Source organism: Salmo salar, chromosome 15, assembly GCF_965601325.2.
Source record: "Salmo salar chromosome 15, fSalSal1, whole genome shotgun sequence".
Taxonomy (NCBI): Eukaryota; Metazoa; Chordata; class Actinopteri; order Salmoniformes; family Salmonidae; genus Salmo; species Salmo salar.
Genome location: NC_138305.1, coordinates 13,886,940 through 13,899,343, shown reverse-complemented (window position 1 = coordinate 13,899,343; position 12,404 = coordinate 13,886,940). Strand labels below are relative to the sequence as shown.

Genomic DNA, 12,404 nt, shown 5'->3' with positions numbered 1-12,404 from the left:
ACAAGACAGACGCCACTCCTGAGAAAAAGGCCTCTGACAGCACGCCTGGAGCTTGCAAAACGGCGCGTGAAATTCTGTGGGCTGATGAAACAAGAATGTAACTCTTTGGCCTGAATGCAAAGTGCTATGTCTAGAGAAAACCAGGCACAGCTCATCACTATCCATACCGTGAAGCATGGTGGTGGCAGCATCATGCTATGTGGATGCTTTTCAGCGCCAGGGACTGTGAGACTGGTAAGGATAGAGGGGACAATGAAAGGAGCCAAATACAGGCAAATCCTTGATGAGCACCTGCTTCAGAGTGCAAACGACAAGACTGGGGCGACGATTAACATTCCAACAGGACAATGACTCCAAGTATACAGCCAAAGTAACGCTGGAATGGCTTCAGAACAAGAATGTGAAAATCCTTGAGTGGCCCAGCTAAAGCCCAGACATTGAATCCCATTGGAAATCTATGGAAAAGATTTGAAGATTGCTGTTCACTGTCGCTCCCCGTCTAATTTAACAGAGCTTGAGAAAATCTGCAAGGAAGAATGGGAGACATTCCACAAATTCAGATGTTCAAAGTTGATATAGAAATACGCAAGACAACTCACAGCTGTAATCGCCACCAAAGGTGTTCCTATAAAGTACTGACTCAGGGGTGTGAATACTTATGTAAATGAGACGTTTCAAATTTTTCGAAAAACATGTTTTCACTTTGTCATTACGGGGATTTTGAAATCAGGTTATTAAAAACTAAATGTGGAATACGTCAAGGGGTATGAATACTTTCTGAAGGCACTGTATAGTGAGCAATATGCTTGGAACATCAAATCGCAATAAAATCGCAGTATTGAAAATCTCAATACATATTGTAACGACACTCATGATAATATCATATTGTGAAGTCCCTGGCAATTCCCCGCCCTACTAGCTGGAGTATTAGCTAGCTAGTACACAGTGTCAATCGCCCCTGCCTGCCGAGCACCTGCCCTCACCGTAACGTTAAGAGAATTACAATCCTCTTCTTCTTCAAATCAAAGCAAATGTTATTGGTCACAATACACATGGTTAGCAGATGTTAATGTGAGTGTAGCGAAATACTTGTGCTTCTAGTTATGACAGCGCAGTAATATCTAACCAAGTAATCTAACAATTCCCCAACAACTACCTTCTGTTTATAGTGGTTGGCATCCAACACTATGGTGCATTACCATAGTTACCTGCCGTACTGGAGTGCTCCGTCTCCCACCGGAGTCAACACGGAGTCAACACTATGGTGCATTTCAGCGAGCAGGCCTTTCTAATCGACCTGGCCCGGGTATCCTGGAAGGATATTGACCTCATCCCGTCAGTAGAGGATGCCTGGTTGTTCTTTAAAAGTAATTTCCTCTCCATATTAAATAAGCATGCCCCTTTCAAGAAATGTAGAACCAGGAACAGATATAGCCCTTGGTTCTCTCCAGACCTGACTGCCCTTGACCAGCACAAAAACACCCTGTGGCGTTCTGCATTAGCATCGATTAGCTCCTTGTGATATGCAGCTTTTCAGGGAAGTTAGAAACCAATATACACAGGCAGACGAGCTTTAAGCTTACAGCCGATATAAGACACTTATATGTACCTAAATGTTTAATATCCATCATTTTTATGATTATTTATTTGAATTGTGCGCCCTCCAGTTTCACCGGAAATTGTCCCACTAGCGGGACGCCAATAAGACACGTTCATTCTACACTATGTAGTTCACTTCTCAACACTACTTAAGACACGTTCATTCTACACTATGTAGTTCACTCCTCCTCAACACTACTTAAGACACGTTCATTCTACACTATGTAGTTCACTCCTCCTCAACACTACTTAAGACACGTTCATTCTACACTACATGTAGTTCCCTACTCCTCAACACTACTTAAGACACGTTCATTCTACACTATGTAGTTCACTCCTCCTCAACACTACTTAAGACACGTTCATTCTACACTATGTAGTTCACTACTCCTCAACACTACTTAAGACATGTTCATTCTACACTATGTAGTTCACTCCTCCTCAACACTACTTAAGACACGTTCATTCTACACTATGTACTTCACTCCTCCTCAACACTACTTAAGACACGTTCATTCTACACTACATGTAGTTCACTACTCCTCAACACTACTTAAGACACGTTCAATCTACACTATGTAGTTCCCTCCTCTTCAACACTACTTAAGACACGTTCATTCTACACTACATGTAGTTCACTACTCCTAAACACTACTTAAGACACGTTCATTCTACACTATGTAGTTCACTCCTCAACACTACTTAAGACACGTTCATTCTACACTATGTAGTTCCCTACTCCTCAACACTACTTAAAACCTCTTCAGTGTCTCGTCCCGTCAGCGGGATCAAAATCCAGGGAAAACTCCTAGCGACATTAGCATAACGAAATTTAATATATCTTTTTTTTTCAAATATAGGACTGTCTCATATCGTTTTATAGATACACCTCTCCTGAATCGACCCACGTCGTCCGATTTCAAAAAGGTTTTACAGGAAAAGCAAATCATTAGATTATGTTAGAGGAGTCCATCGTAAAAGCAGCAACATAGCCATTTTCCGACCAACCACATGCATCACAAATAACCAAAAAACAGCTAAATGCAGCACTAACCTTTTACAAACTTCATCAGATGACACACCTAGGACATCATGTTACACAATGCATGCATTCTTTTGTTCAATAAAGTTCATATTTATATATGAAAACAGCATTTTACATCGGCGTCTGACGTTGACTAACTATTTTCCCGTCAAATGCAATCCGGGGAAACAGAGCTACAATTTACTGAATTACTATCCGAAAACATGTTTAAAATGTAATATTGTCATTCTAAGATTTATAGATGAATATCTCTTGAAAGCACCTGTCATACCAGATTTAAAAATAACTTTACTGGGTAATCACACTTAGCGATAAAAGGGGATGCGATACTCAGAAAATGAGCTAGTAAATACAGCTCGGCGCCATCTTGGAACAATCGCATATCACATCTAATGTTGTATAATATTGTCAATAATCCCTTACCTTTAGTTGTCTTCATCAGAAAGCACTTGCAGGAATCCCAGGTCCACAACAGATGTATTTTCGGTTGAAAAAGTCCATCCTTTATGTTCCATTAGCTTGCTGTTGTTACCGCGTCCGAACGGTGTATCCAACTACTCTGCCGTGCGCGCCACAGCCGTTTCGAAATAAAACATTTTTTTCCCATTTAGGTTCGTTCAAACATGTCAAACGTTGTATAACATAAATCTTCAGGGCCTGTTTCAACAAGAGAGCCAATAAGATTCGAGGGGGATGATTTCATTGTGTTTCAAAACGTTTCCAAAGGTGGGGGTAGACAGGGCCGCCGGCGTCATAATGGTGATGGCCCTCCCCCTGTGACCAATTTCCAACGCGTCTCATTCACTGAGTTTCGACAGTAGAAGGCTCAAAACACTTTGTAAAGACTGGCGACATCTTGTGGAAGCAATAGGAAGTGCTCAACGAACGATATCTCACGGTGTGAATAATAGGCAACGACGTGAAGTTGAGTCCACAATTCAGAATTCCACTTCCTGGTTCAATCGGTCTCGGGGTTTTGACTGCCATATGAGTTCTGTTATACTCACAGACACCATTCAAACAGTTTTAGAAACTTTAGGGTGTTTTCTATCCACAGGTATTAATTATATGCAAATCCTAGCTTCTGAGTCTGATTAGTAGGCCGTTGAAAATGGGCACGTATTTTTCCAAAATGCGCTGTGGCGCCCCCTATCGTAGGGTAAAGTCAAGAGGTTAAGACACGTTCATTCTACACTATGTAGTTCCCTCCTCTTCAACACTACTTAAGACACGTTCATTCTACACTATGTAGTTCACTACTCATCAACACTACTTAAGACACGTTCATTCTACACTACATGTAGTTCACTACTCCTCAACACTACTTAAGACACGTTCATTCTACACTATGTAGTTCCCTACTCCTCAACACTACTTAAGACACGTTCATTCTACACTATGTAGTTCACTACTCCTCAACACTACTTAAGACACGTTCATTCTACACTATGTAGTTCACTACTCCTCAACACTACTTAAGACACGTTCATTCTACACTATGTAGTTCACTCCTCCTCAACACTACTTAAGACACGTTCATTCTACACTATGTAGTTCACTACTCATCAACACTACTTAAGACACGTTCATTCTACACTATGTAGTTCACTCCTCCTCAACACTACTTAAGACACATTCATTCTACACTACATGTAGTTCACTACTCCTCAACACTACTTAAGACACGTTCATTCTACACTATGTAGTTCACTCCTCAACACTACTTAAGACACGTTCATTCTACACTATGTAGTTCACTACTCCTCAACACTACTAAAGACACGTTCATTCTACACTATGTAGTTCACTCCTCCTCAACACTACTTAAGACACGTTCATTCTACACTATGTAGTTAACTACTCATCAACACTACTTAAGACACGTTCATTCTACACTATGTAGTTCACTACTCCTCAACACTACTTAAGACACGTTCATTCTACACTATGTAGTTCACTCCTCCTCAACACTACTTAAGTAGTGTTGAGGCGTAGGGAACTACATAGTGTAGAATGAACGTGTCTTAAGTAGTGTTGAGGAGTAGTGAACTACATGTAGTGTAGAATGAACGTGTCTTAAGTAGTGTTGAGGAGTGAACTACATAGTGTAGAATGAACGTGTCTTAAGTAGTGTTGAGGAGTAGTGAACTACATAGTGTAGAATGAACATGTCTTAAGTAGTGTTGAGGAGTAGTGAACTACATAGTGTAGAATGAACGTGTCTTAAGTAGTGTTGAGGAGGAGTGAACTACATAGTGTAGAATGAACGTGTCTTAAGTAGTGTTGACGAGGGAACTACATGTAGTGTAGAATGAACGTGTCTTAAGTAGTGTTGAGGAGGAGTGAGTGTAGAATGAACGTGTCTTAAGTAGTGTTGAGGAGTGAACTACATGTAGTGTAGAATGAACGTGTCTTAAGTAGTGTTGAGGAGTAGGGAACTACATAGTGTAGAATGAACGTGTCTTAAGTAGTGTTGAGGAGTAGTGAACTACATGTAGTGTAGAATGAACGTGTCTTAAGTAGTGTTGAGGAGGAGTGAACTACATAGTGTAGAATGAATGTGTCTTAAGTAGTGTTGAGGAGGAGTGAACTACATAGTGTAGAATGAACGTGACTTAAGTAGTGTTGAGGAGTGAACTACATAGTGTAGAATGAACGTGTCTTAAGTAGTGTTGAGGAGTGAACTACATAGTGTAGAATGAACGTGTCTTAAGTAGTGTTGAGGAGTAAGGAACTACATGGTGTAGAATGAACGTGTCTTAAGTAGTGTTGAGGAGTAGTGAACTACATGTAGTGGAGAATGAACGTGTCTTAAGTAGTGTTGAGGAGGAGTGAACTACATAGTGTAGAATGAACGTGTCTTAAGTAGTGTTGAGGAGTGAACTACATAGTGTAGAATGAACGTGTCTTAAGTAGTGTTGAGGAGTAGGGAACTACATAGTGTAGAATGAACGTGTCTTAAGTAGTGTTGAGGAGTAGGGAACTACATAGTGTAGAATGAATGTGTCTTAAGTAGTGTTGAGGAGTAGTGAACTATATAGTGTAGAATGAATGTGTCTTAAGTGGTGTTGAGGAGGAGGGAACTACATAGTGTAGAATAAACGTGTCTTAAGTAGTGTTAGATATTCAAATACCTTAGAAATGCTATTACTTCAATTTCTCAAACATATGACTATTTTACACCATTTTAAAGACAAGACTCTCGTTAATCTAACCACACTGTCCGATTTCAAAAAGGCTTTACAACGAAAGCAAAACATTAGATTATGTCAGCAGAGTACCCAGCCAGAAATAATCAGCCACCCATTTTTCATGCTAGGATATAATGTCACATAAACCCAAACCACAGCTAAATGCAGCACTAACCTTTGATGATCTTCATCAGATGACAATCCTAGGACATTATGTTATACAATACATGTATGTTTTGTTCAATCAAGTTCATATTTATATCAAAAACCAGCTTTTTACATTAGCATGTGACTAGCATGTAACTAACATTCCCACCGAACACTTCCGGTGAATTTACTAAATTACTTACGATAAACGTTCACAAAAAACATAACAATTATTTTAAGAATTATATATACAGAACTCCTTTATGCACTCGCTATGTCCGATTTTAAAATAGCTTTTCGGTGAAAGCACATTTTGCAATATTCTGAGTAGATAGCCCGGCCATCACAGGCTAGCTATTTTGACACCCACCAAGTGTGGTACTCACCAAACTCCGATTTACTATTAGAAAAGTTTGATTACCTTTGCTGTTCTTCGTCAGAATGCACTCCCAGGACTTCTACTTCAATAACAAATGTTGGTTTGGTTCCAAATAATCCATAGTTATATCCAAATAGCGGCGTTTTGTTCGTGTGTTCAAGACACTATCCGAAGGGTAAAGAAGGGTGACGCGCCCGATGCGTTTCGTGACAAAAAAAATCAAAATATTCCATTACCGTACTTCGAAGCATGTCAAACGCTGTTTAAAATCAATTTTTATGCTATTTTTCTCGTAAAAAAAGTGATAATATTCCGACCGGGAAAGCGTGTTTACGTTCAAAGAGAGAGAAAATAAAAACATCTCGTGCCCTCGTGCACAAGCCCCAGTCTGATGGTCCTCTGACCGGCCACTATCCAAACGCGCTAATGTTTTTCAGCCAGGGGCTGCCTCGATATCATTCAGCTTTTTCCCAGGTTCTGAGACCCTATGGGAGCCGTAGGAAGTGTCACGTTACAGCAAAGATCCTCAGTCTTCAATAAACAGAGCCAAGAAGAACAAGAACTTGTCAGACAGGCCACTTCCTGTAAGGAATCTTCTCAGGTTTTTGCCTGCCATATGAGTTCTGTTATACTCACAGACACCATTCAAACAGTTTTAGAAACTTTAGGGTGTTTTCTATCCAAAGCCAATACTTATATGCCTATTCTAGTTACTGGGCAGGAGTAGTAACCAGATTAAATCGGGTACGTTTTTTATCCGGCCGTGCAAATACTGCCCCCTATCCCCAACAGGTTAAAGTATGAGCACTCTACATGCTTCGCCTTGGTCCCCTTGTGACATTCAGGGCCTGAGCTACAGGCAGATAGATTTGGGTATGTCATTTTAGACAAAAATTCCTAAAGAGGTTTTAACAACCCTTAATAAACTTTTGGAAAAAATGGTGTTTGACCAGATACAATGCTATTTTACAGTAAACAAATTGACAACAGACTTTCAGCACGCTTATAGGGAAGGACATTCAACAAGCACAGCACTTTCACCAATGACTGATGATTGGCTGAGAGAAATTGATGATAAGATTGTGGGGACTGTTTTGTTAGACTTCAGTGCGGCTGTTGACATTATTGATCATAGTCTGTTGCTGGAAAAACGTATGTGTTATGGCTTTAAACCCCCTGCTATAATGTGGATAAAGAGTTACCTGTCTAACAGAACACAGAGGATGTTCTTTAATGGAAGCCTCTCCAACATAATCCAGGTAGAATCAGGAATTCTCCAGGGCAGCTGTCTAGGCCCCTTACTTTTTTCAATCTTTACTAACGACATGCCACTGGCTGTGAGTAAAGCCACAGTGTCCATGGATACGGATGACTCAACACTGTACAGGTCAGTTACTACAGCAACTGAAATGACTGCAACAATTTACAAAGAGCTGCAGTTAGTTTCAGAACGGGTGGCAAGGAATAAGTTAGTACTAAATATTTAGAAAACTAAAAGCATTGTATTTGGAACAAATCATTCACTAAAGCCTAAACTAAATCTTGTAATAAATTGTGTGGAAATTGAGCAAGTTGAGGTGACTAAACTGCTTGGAGTAACCCTGGATTGTAAACTGTCACGGTCAAAACATATTGATACAACAGTAGCTAAGATGGGGAGAACTCTGTTCATAATAAAGCACTGCTCTGCCTTCATAACAACACTATCAACAAGGCAGGTCCTACAGGCCCTAGTTTCTACCTTCTTAACAACACTATCAACAAGGCAGGTCCTACAGGCCCTAGTTTCTACCTTCTTAACAACACTATCAACAAGGCAGGTCCTACAGGCCCTAGTTTCTACCTTCTTAACAACACTATAAACAAGGCAGGTCCTACAGGCCCTTGTTTTTTCACCCCTGGACTACTGTTCAGTCGTGTGGTCAGGTGCCACAAAGAGGGACTTAGGAAAGTTGCAATTGGCTCAGAACAGGGCAGCACGGCTGGTCCTAGGATGTACACAGAGAGCTAACATTAATAACATGCATGTCAATCTCTCCTGGCTCAAAGTGGAATTTACTTGATAACTACTTGTATTTGTGAGAGGTATTGACATGTTGAATGCATTCAGCTGTCTGTCTAAACTACTGGCACGCAGCTCAGACACCCATGCATACCCCACAAGACATGCCACCAGAGGTCTATTCACAGTCCCCAAGTCCAGAACAGACTATGGGAGGCACACTGTACTAAATAGAGCCATGACTACATGGAACTCTATTCCACATCAGGTAACTGATGCAGCAGTAAAATTAGATTTAAAAAACAGATAAAAATACACCTTATGGAACAGCAGGGACTGTGAAGCAACACAAACATAGGCACAGACACATGCATACACACACACAATAACATACGCACTATACACACATGTACACATGGATTTTGTGTTATAAATATGTGGTAGTAGAGTAGAGGCCTGAGGGCACACACTTAATATGTTGTGAAATCTGTTATCAATGTATTGTAATGTCTTTAAAATGTATAACTGCATTACATTTTGCTGTACTGCCTTGACAGCAGCTAATGGGGATCCATCAAAACTACAAATACAAAGTGTCACCAGGTGTTTAGTGTTATGAGGGACAGTAATGTTTTTGGTGATACTGTCTTGGGTTGTGGGTTCGATTCCCACGGGGGATCAGTATGAAAATGTATGCATTCACTACTGTAAGTTGCTCTGGATAAGAGTCTGTTCATTGTTGAGGCTGCACTATCCTGTAAGAATTCTTAACCTAAACATAAACCTACTAAAACATGATAATAAATAGCATTTATAAAGTACAGCAGTAATGTTGCAACGTGACTGTGTTATTAGTCTTTCAGCTCTGTAAACAGACATGTTAGGGCTAGGTCAATACTAACCAGACTGAGAAGAGAGCGGGCTAACAGTAGATAAATGGTCTGGCCTGGTGTAAGGACTCAACCTATTAGACATTCTGTGTGGCATACCTGTAGCGGTGCTGCTGCCATCTCGCTGAGTTCTCAGATCCTCAGCACTGCCATACTTGATGACAGAGTTGATAGAAGTCAGAGTGTTGACCAGCTGGCTGTTGATAGAACCAAAGTGGGTGAACTGAGAAGAGCTGGGCTGTCCGAAAGCATCCGCGAGCTCACTGTAGTTCTCAGTCAACAACATCTGTTGTTCCTGAAGTAGGTTCTGAAGCCTCTCTATGTAGTGGTCTAGTCCTGCCCCACCCTCCACCTGCTGGGGCTGTATGGCCTGGGCCTGGGGTGGTACAACAGTCGTCACGGCAACGGTCTCCTCGGTAACAGCGGTTCCGTCCAGGTGGGAGGGGCCACAGGCAATGTTCCGGGTCTTCAGGCCGACCAGGAAGTTGGTGTGGATGCCGACCAGACCGACGCCAACCTCTTTGGTCTGGGCCGACCATGCCTCCTCCGGACTGCCGTCTCTCTGCGCTGTGTTTCCCACGGCAATAGACCTAAGGACGACCACAATAGAAACATTTTATTACACTTTTACGTGTTCAAAAAACATGATTTAAATGTATTGTATTATATCCACATGTGGTTAAATTGTGTTTTTAAATTGTTAAATGAATCTAATTGAAAAAGTACCTGGTTTTGGGCACGGTCTGTGGGTCTTTGACCAGCCCCTCGCCCACAGCGACAGTCCTTGTGTGATTGGTTAGCGTGCTGGTGTGTTTCTCAGCAGTGTGGAGCAGGGCGGTGTTGGTACAGCCGTCAGCTAGCACCACTGTCTCTGTGTTGGTGTGTTGGCTAGCGGTCTCCAGAAGGGTGCTGGTGTGTTGGGAGGCTGTGTCTGGGGTTACCATGACAGCAAAGTCCGTGGTGGCGCCCAGGACAGGGTTAGTCCCCATGGTGACTAGCTGTCTGACGGTGACGTCTCTAGAACACTCCCGGACGACCACCAACCTGCTCTCCCTCTCCCTGGCCTCTGTCTCCTGGGCCTTACACAGCTCTAGACCGTTTACTTCCTCATCAGTGTTCACCCCCTGGTCACACACCTCCAACTGCCTCCCCACACACTGGTCCTGCACCTCTACCCTCTCCTGCACCAGCCACCTCTCCATGGGCAGGTCAGGTCCCGAAGCAGTGTGTCTCAGGCTGGGTTGACAGGACACCCCTACCCCTACAGTGTGGAGGGTCTCCCCTGTGGAGGCATGGCTGGTCTCTAGATGGTTCCCCACTCCCTGGCTGTGCGTCTGGACTCTCCAGGTCTCTGAGCCAGTGCTCTGGGTGTCTGGCCGCGCCTGGCAGGCTATGCTGTAGGTGTCTGGCCGCACCTGGAAGCCTTTATCAGCCCTCTTCCTATTGGCTCCCCCAGCGGCCTGCAGCTCTAGCTTCAGCTTGGACATCTCCATCAGGTGGGTGGTCTCTCTCAGGTCCACCTCTAGCCGGTAGATCTTCTCCTTCAGGGCCTCGATGGTCTGCTGCTGCAAGTCTAACTCCGCCTCCACCTCGCTGGCCACGCCCAACATGGCTTCCGTCACACCCGTCCCAGCACTGCGCGTCTCACGCTGCTCCGTCGCCATTCCGACGTCACGGTAGAAGCGTCGTTGTTGTACCGTCGTCATCACCGGCGACTTCCTCTGTGCGACCACCGTGGCGCCGTTCATGTTCTCATCTGGGCCGACCGCCGTGGAGGTGAGCTGGTTGCTGTTATTGTGGGTGAGAGGGAAGGAGGTCTGGGTCTGCCTGGCCTGGTGAGACCCTTGCTCCTGGCTGTTCGCCCCCAGGGCTTGGACCTCTGCAGCCAGCCTCCTGAACTCCTCCATCCCCATGGTACTCTGACTATGGCCCTGACCCTCCTGACCCTCTGGCTCCATAATGTGCAGCTCCTGGGTCTGCAGGGTATTCTGGGGGTCCAACTGGTCAGCACTGCCTACGCTATAGGACCTCTTCCTGAACCCCCCTCCCACTACGCTCCCCACCCCTAGCCTCTGGTTCTTCTGAGAGGTCATCTGTCTCTTCTCCTCCTGCAGCACGGCTATCTTCACCTGTAGGACAGGTATGGTCTTCACCTTCTCCTCTAGCTCCTTCAGCCTCCGCAGGGCCACCACCATCTGTTCCCGGATGTGCTGCAGGTGGAGCGGAGACACGTTGGTGGCCGGCGTGGTCATGCCTGATGACATGGGGCTGTGGTGGATAGAGGAACCCATGGAAGTGTAGTAGGGGTTGTACTCTCCACTACCTACACCCCCGTTTGGCAGCAGGGGCTGTGGGGTGCTAGGGGAGAACAGGGAGGTGCTGGACCCCCCCATCCCTCCGAAGGAGGCCAGGCGTTGGCGAGGAGCAGGGCCGGGGGGTTCGGAGGGGGAGCGGGGCTGCATGAGGTGCCGCTCCTGTTCTAACCTCCTCCTCGTCTCCATCAGGGTCTTCTCAACCTGGGGGTTGAGGAGGGGAGGTTCCCACAGAGAGGGGGGCGGGAGCCGGGGCCGTTGAGGGGGTTCGGGGGGGACGCTCAGGTAGCCCTCGGGGGGTAGGGGAAAAAGGGGATGGGAGGGCTCACGGGACGGGAGAGGGGCATGGGCGTGGTAAATCAGGGTGGAGGGAGGGTGAGGCTGAGGGGAGGGGTAGAAGAGGGGACTCTGCTGTGCCTCTTCACTGAAGGAGGGTAGGGAGCCTGTGGAGGTCCATTCAGCCTGGCCCTGCCCACTGTACCCGCTGCCCCCACCAGAGCAACCTCCCCTGGGCACGGGCTCCGCCGCCGGCCGGACAGGCCTGGCTTTCCGCTGGATATTCAGCCTCTTGATGGTGTTGCCACGCTGTATGTCGTCCACATACTTCAGGAAGTCCAGGTCTAGCTGGTAGCCATACGGGGGCGTGGCCTCAGTACTGCTGCTGACAGACCTCTCTCCTCTCTCTACGGGAAGAAGAGAAGAACAAAAGGCATTGGAAGTAGGAGCCATACCAGGAAACACATTTTGTGTTGACATTACAGGTATGGAACAATAGCTCAAAATGGATCAGAGAATGAAATGCTTTCAAAATGTCATGACAACTTTAGACCCCGGTGTTG

General features: G+C 44.8%; 1 protein-coding gene across 5 annotated transcripts in view; it reads right to left on the bottom strand.

The window, feature by feature from the left end:
* The window catches only part of kank1a (KN motif and ankyrin repeat domains 1a), a 198,621-nt gene that overhangs the window by 43,807 nt on the left and 142,410 nt on the right, over window positions 1–12,404 (bottom strand). For all 5 annotated transcript variants that reach the window (XM_082961593.1, XM_082961594.1, XM_082961595.1 and 2 more), the window contains 2 exons: window positions 9,980–12,248; window positions 9,353–9,843 (listed from right to left, as the gene is read on the bottom strand). In XM_082961593.1, coding sequence (XP_082817719.1) covers window positions 9,353–9,843; window positions 9,980–12,248 — 2,760 coding nt within the window. The remainder of the gene's footprint in view (window positions 1–9,352; window positions 9,844–9,979; window positions 12,249–12,404) is intronic.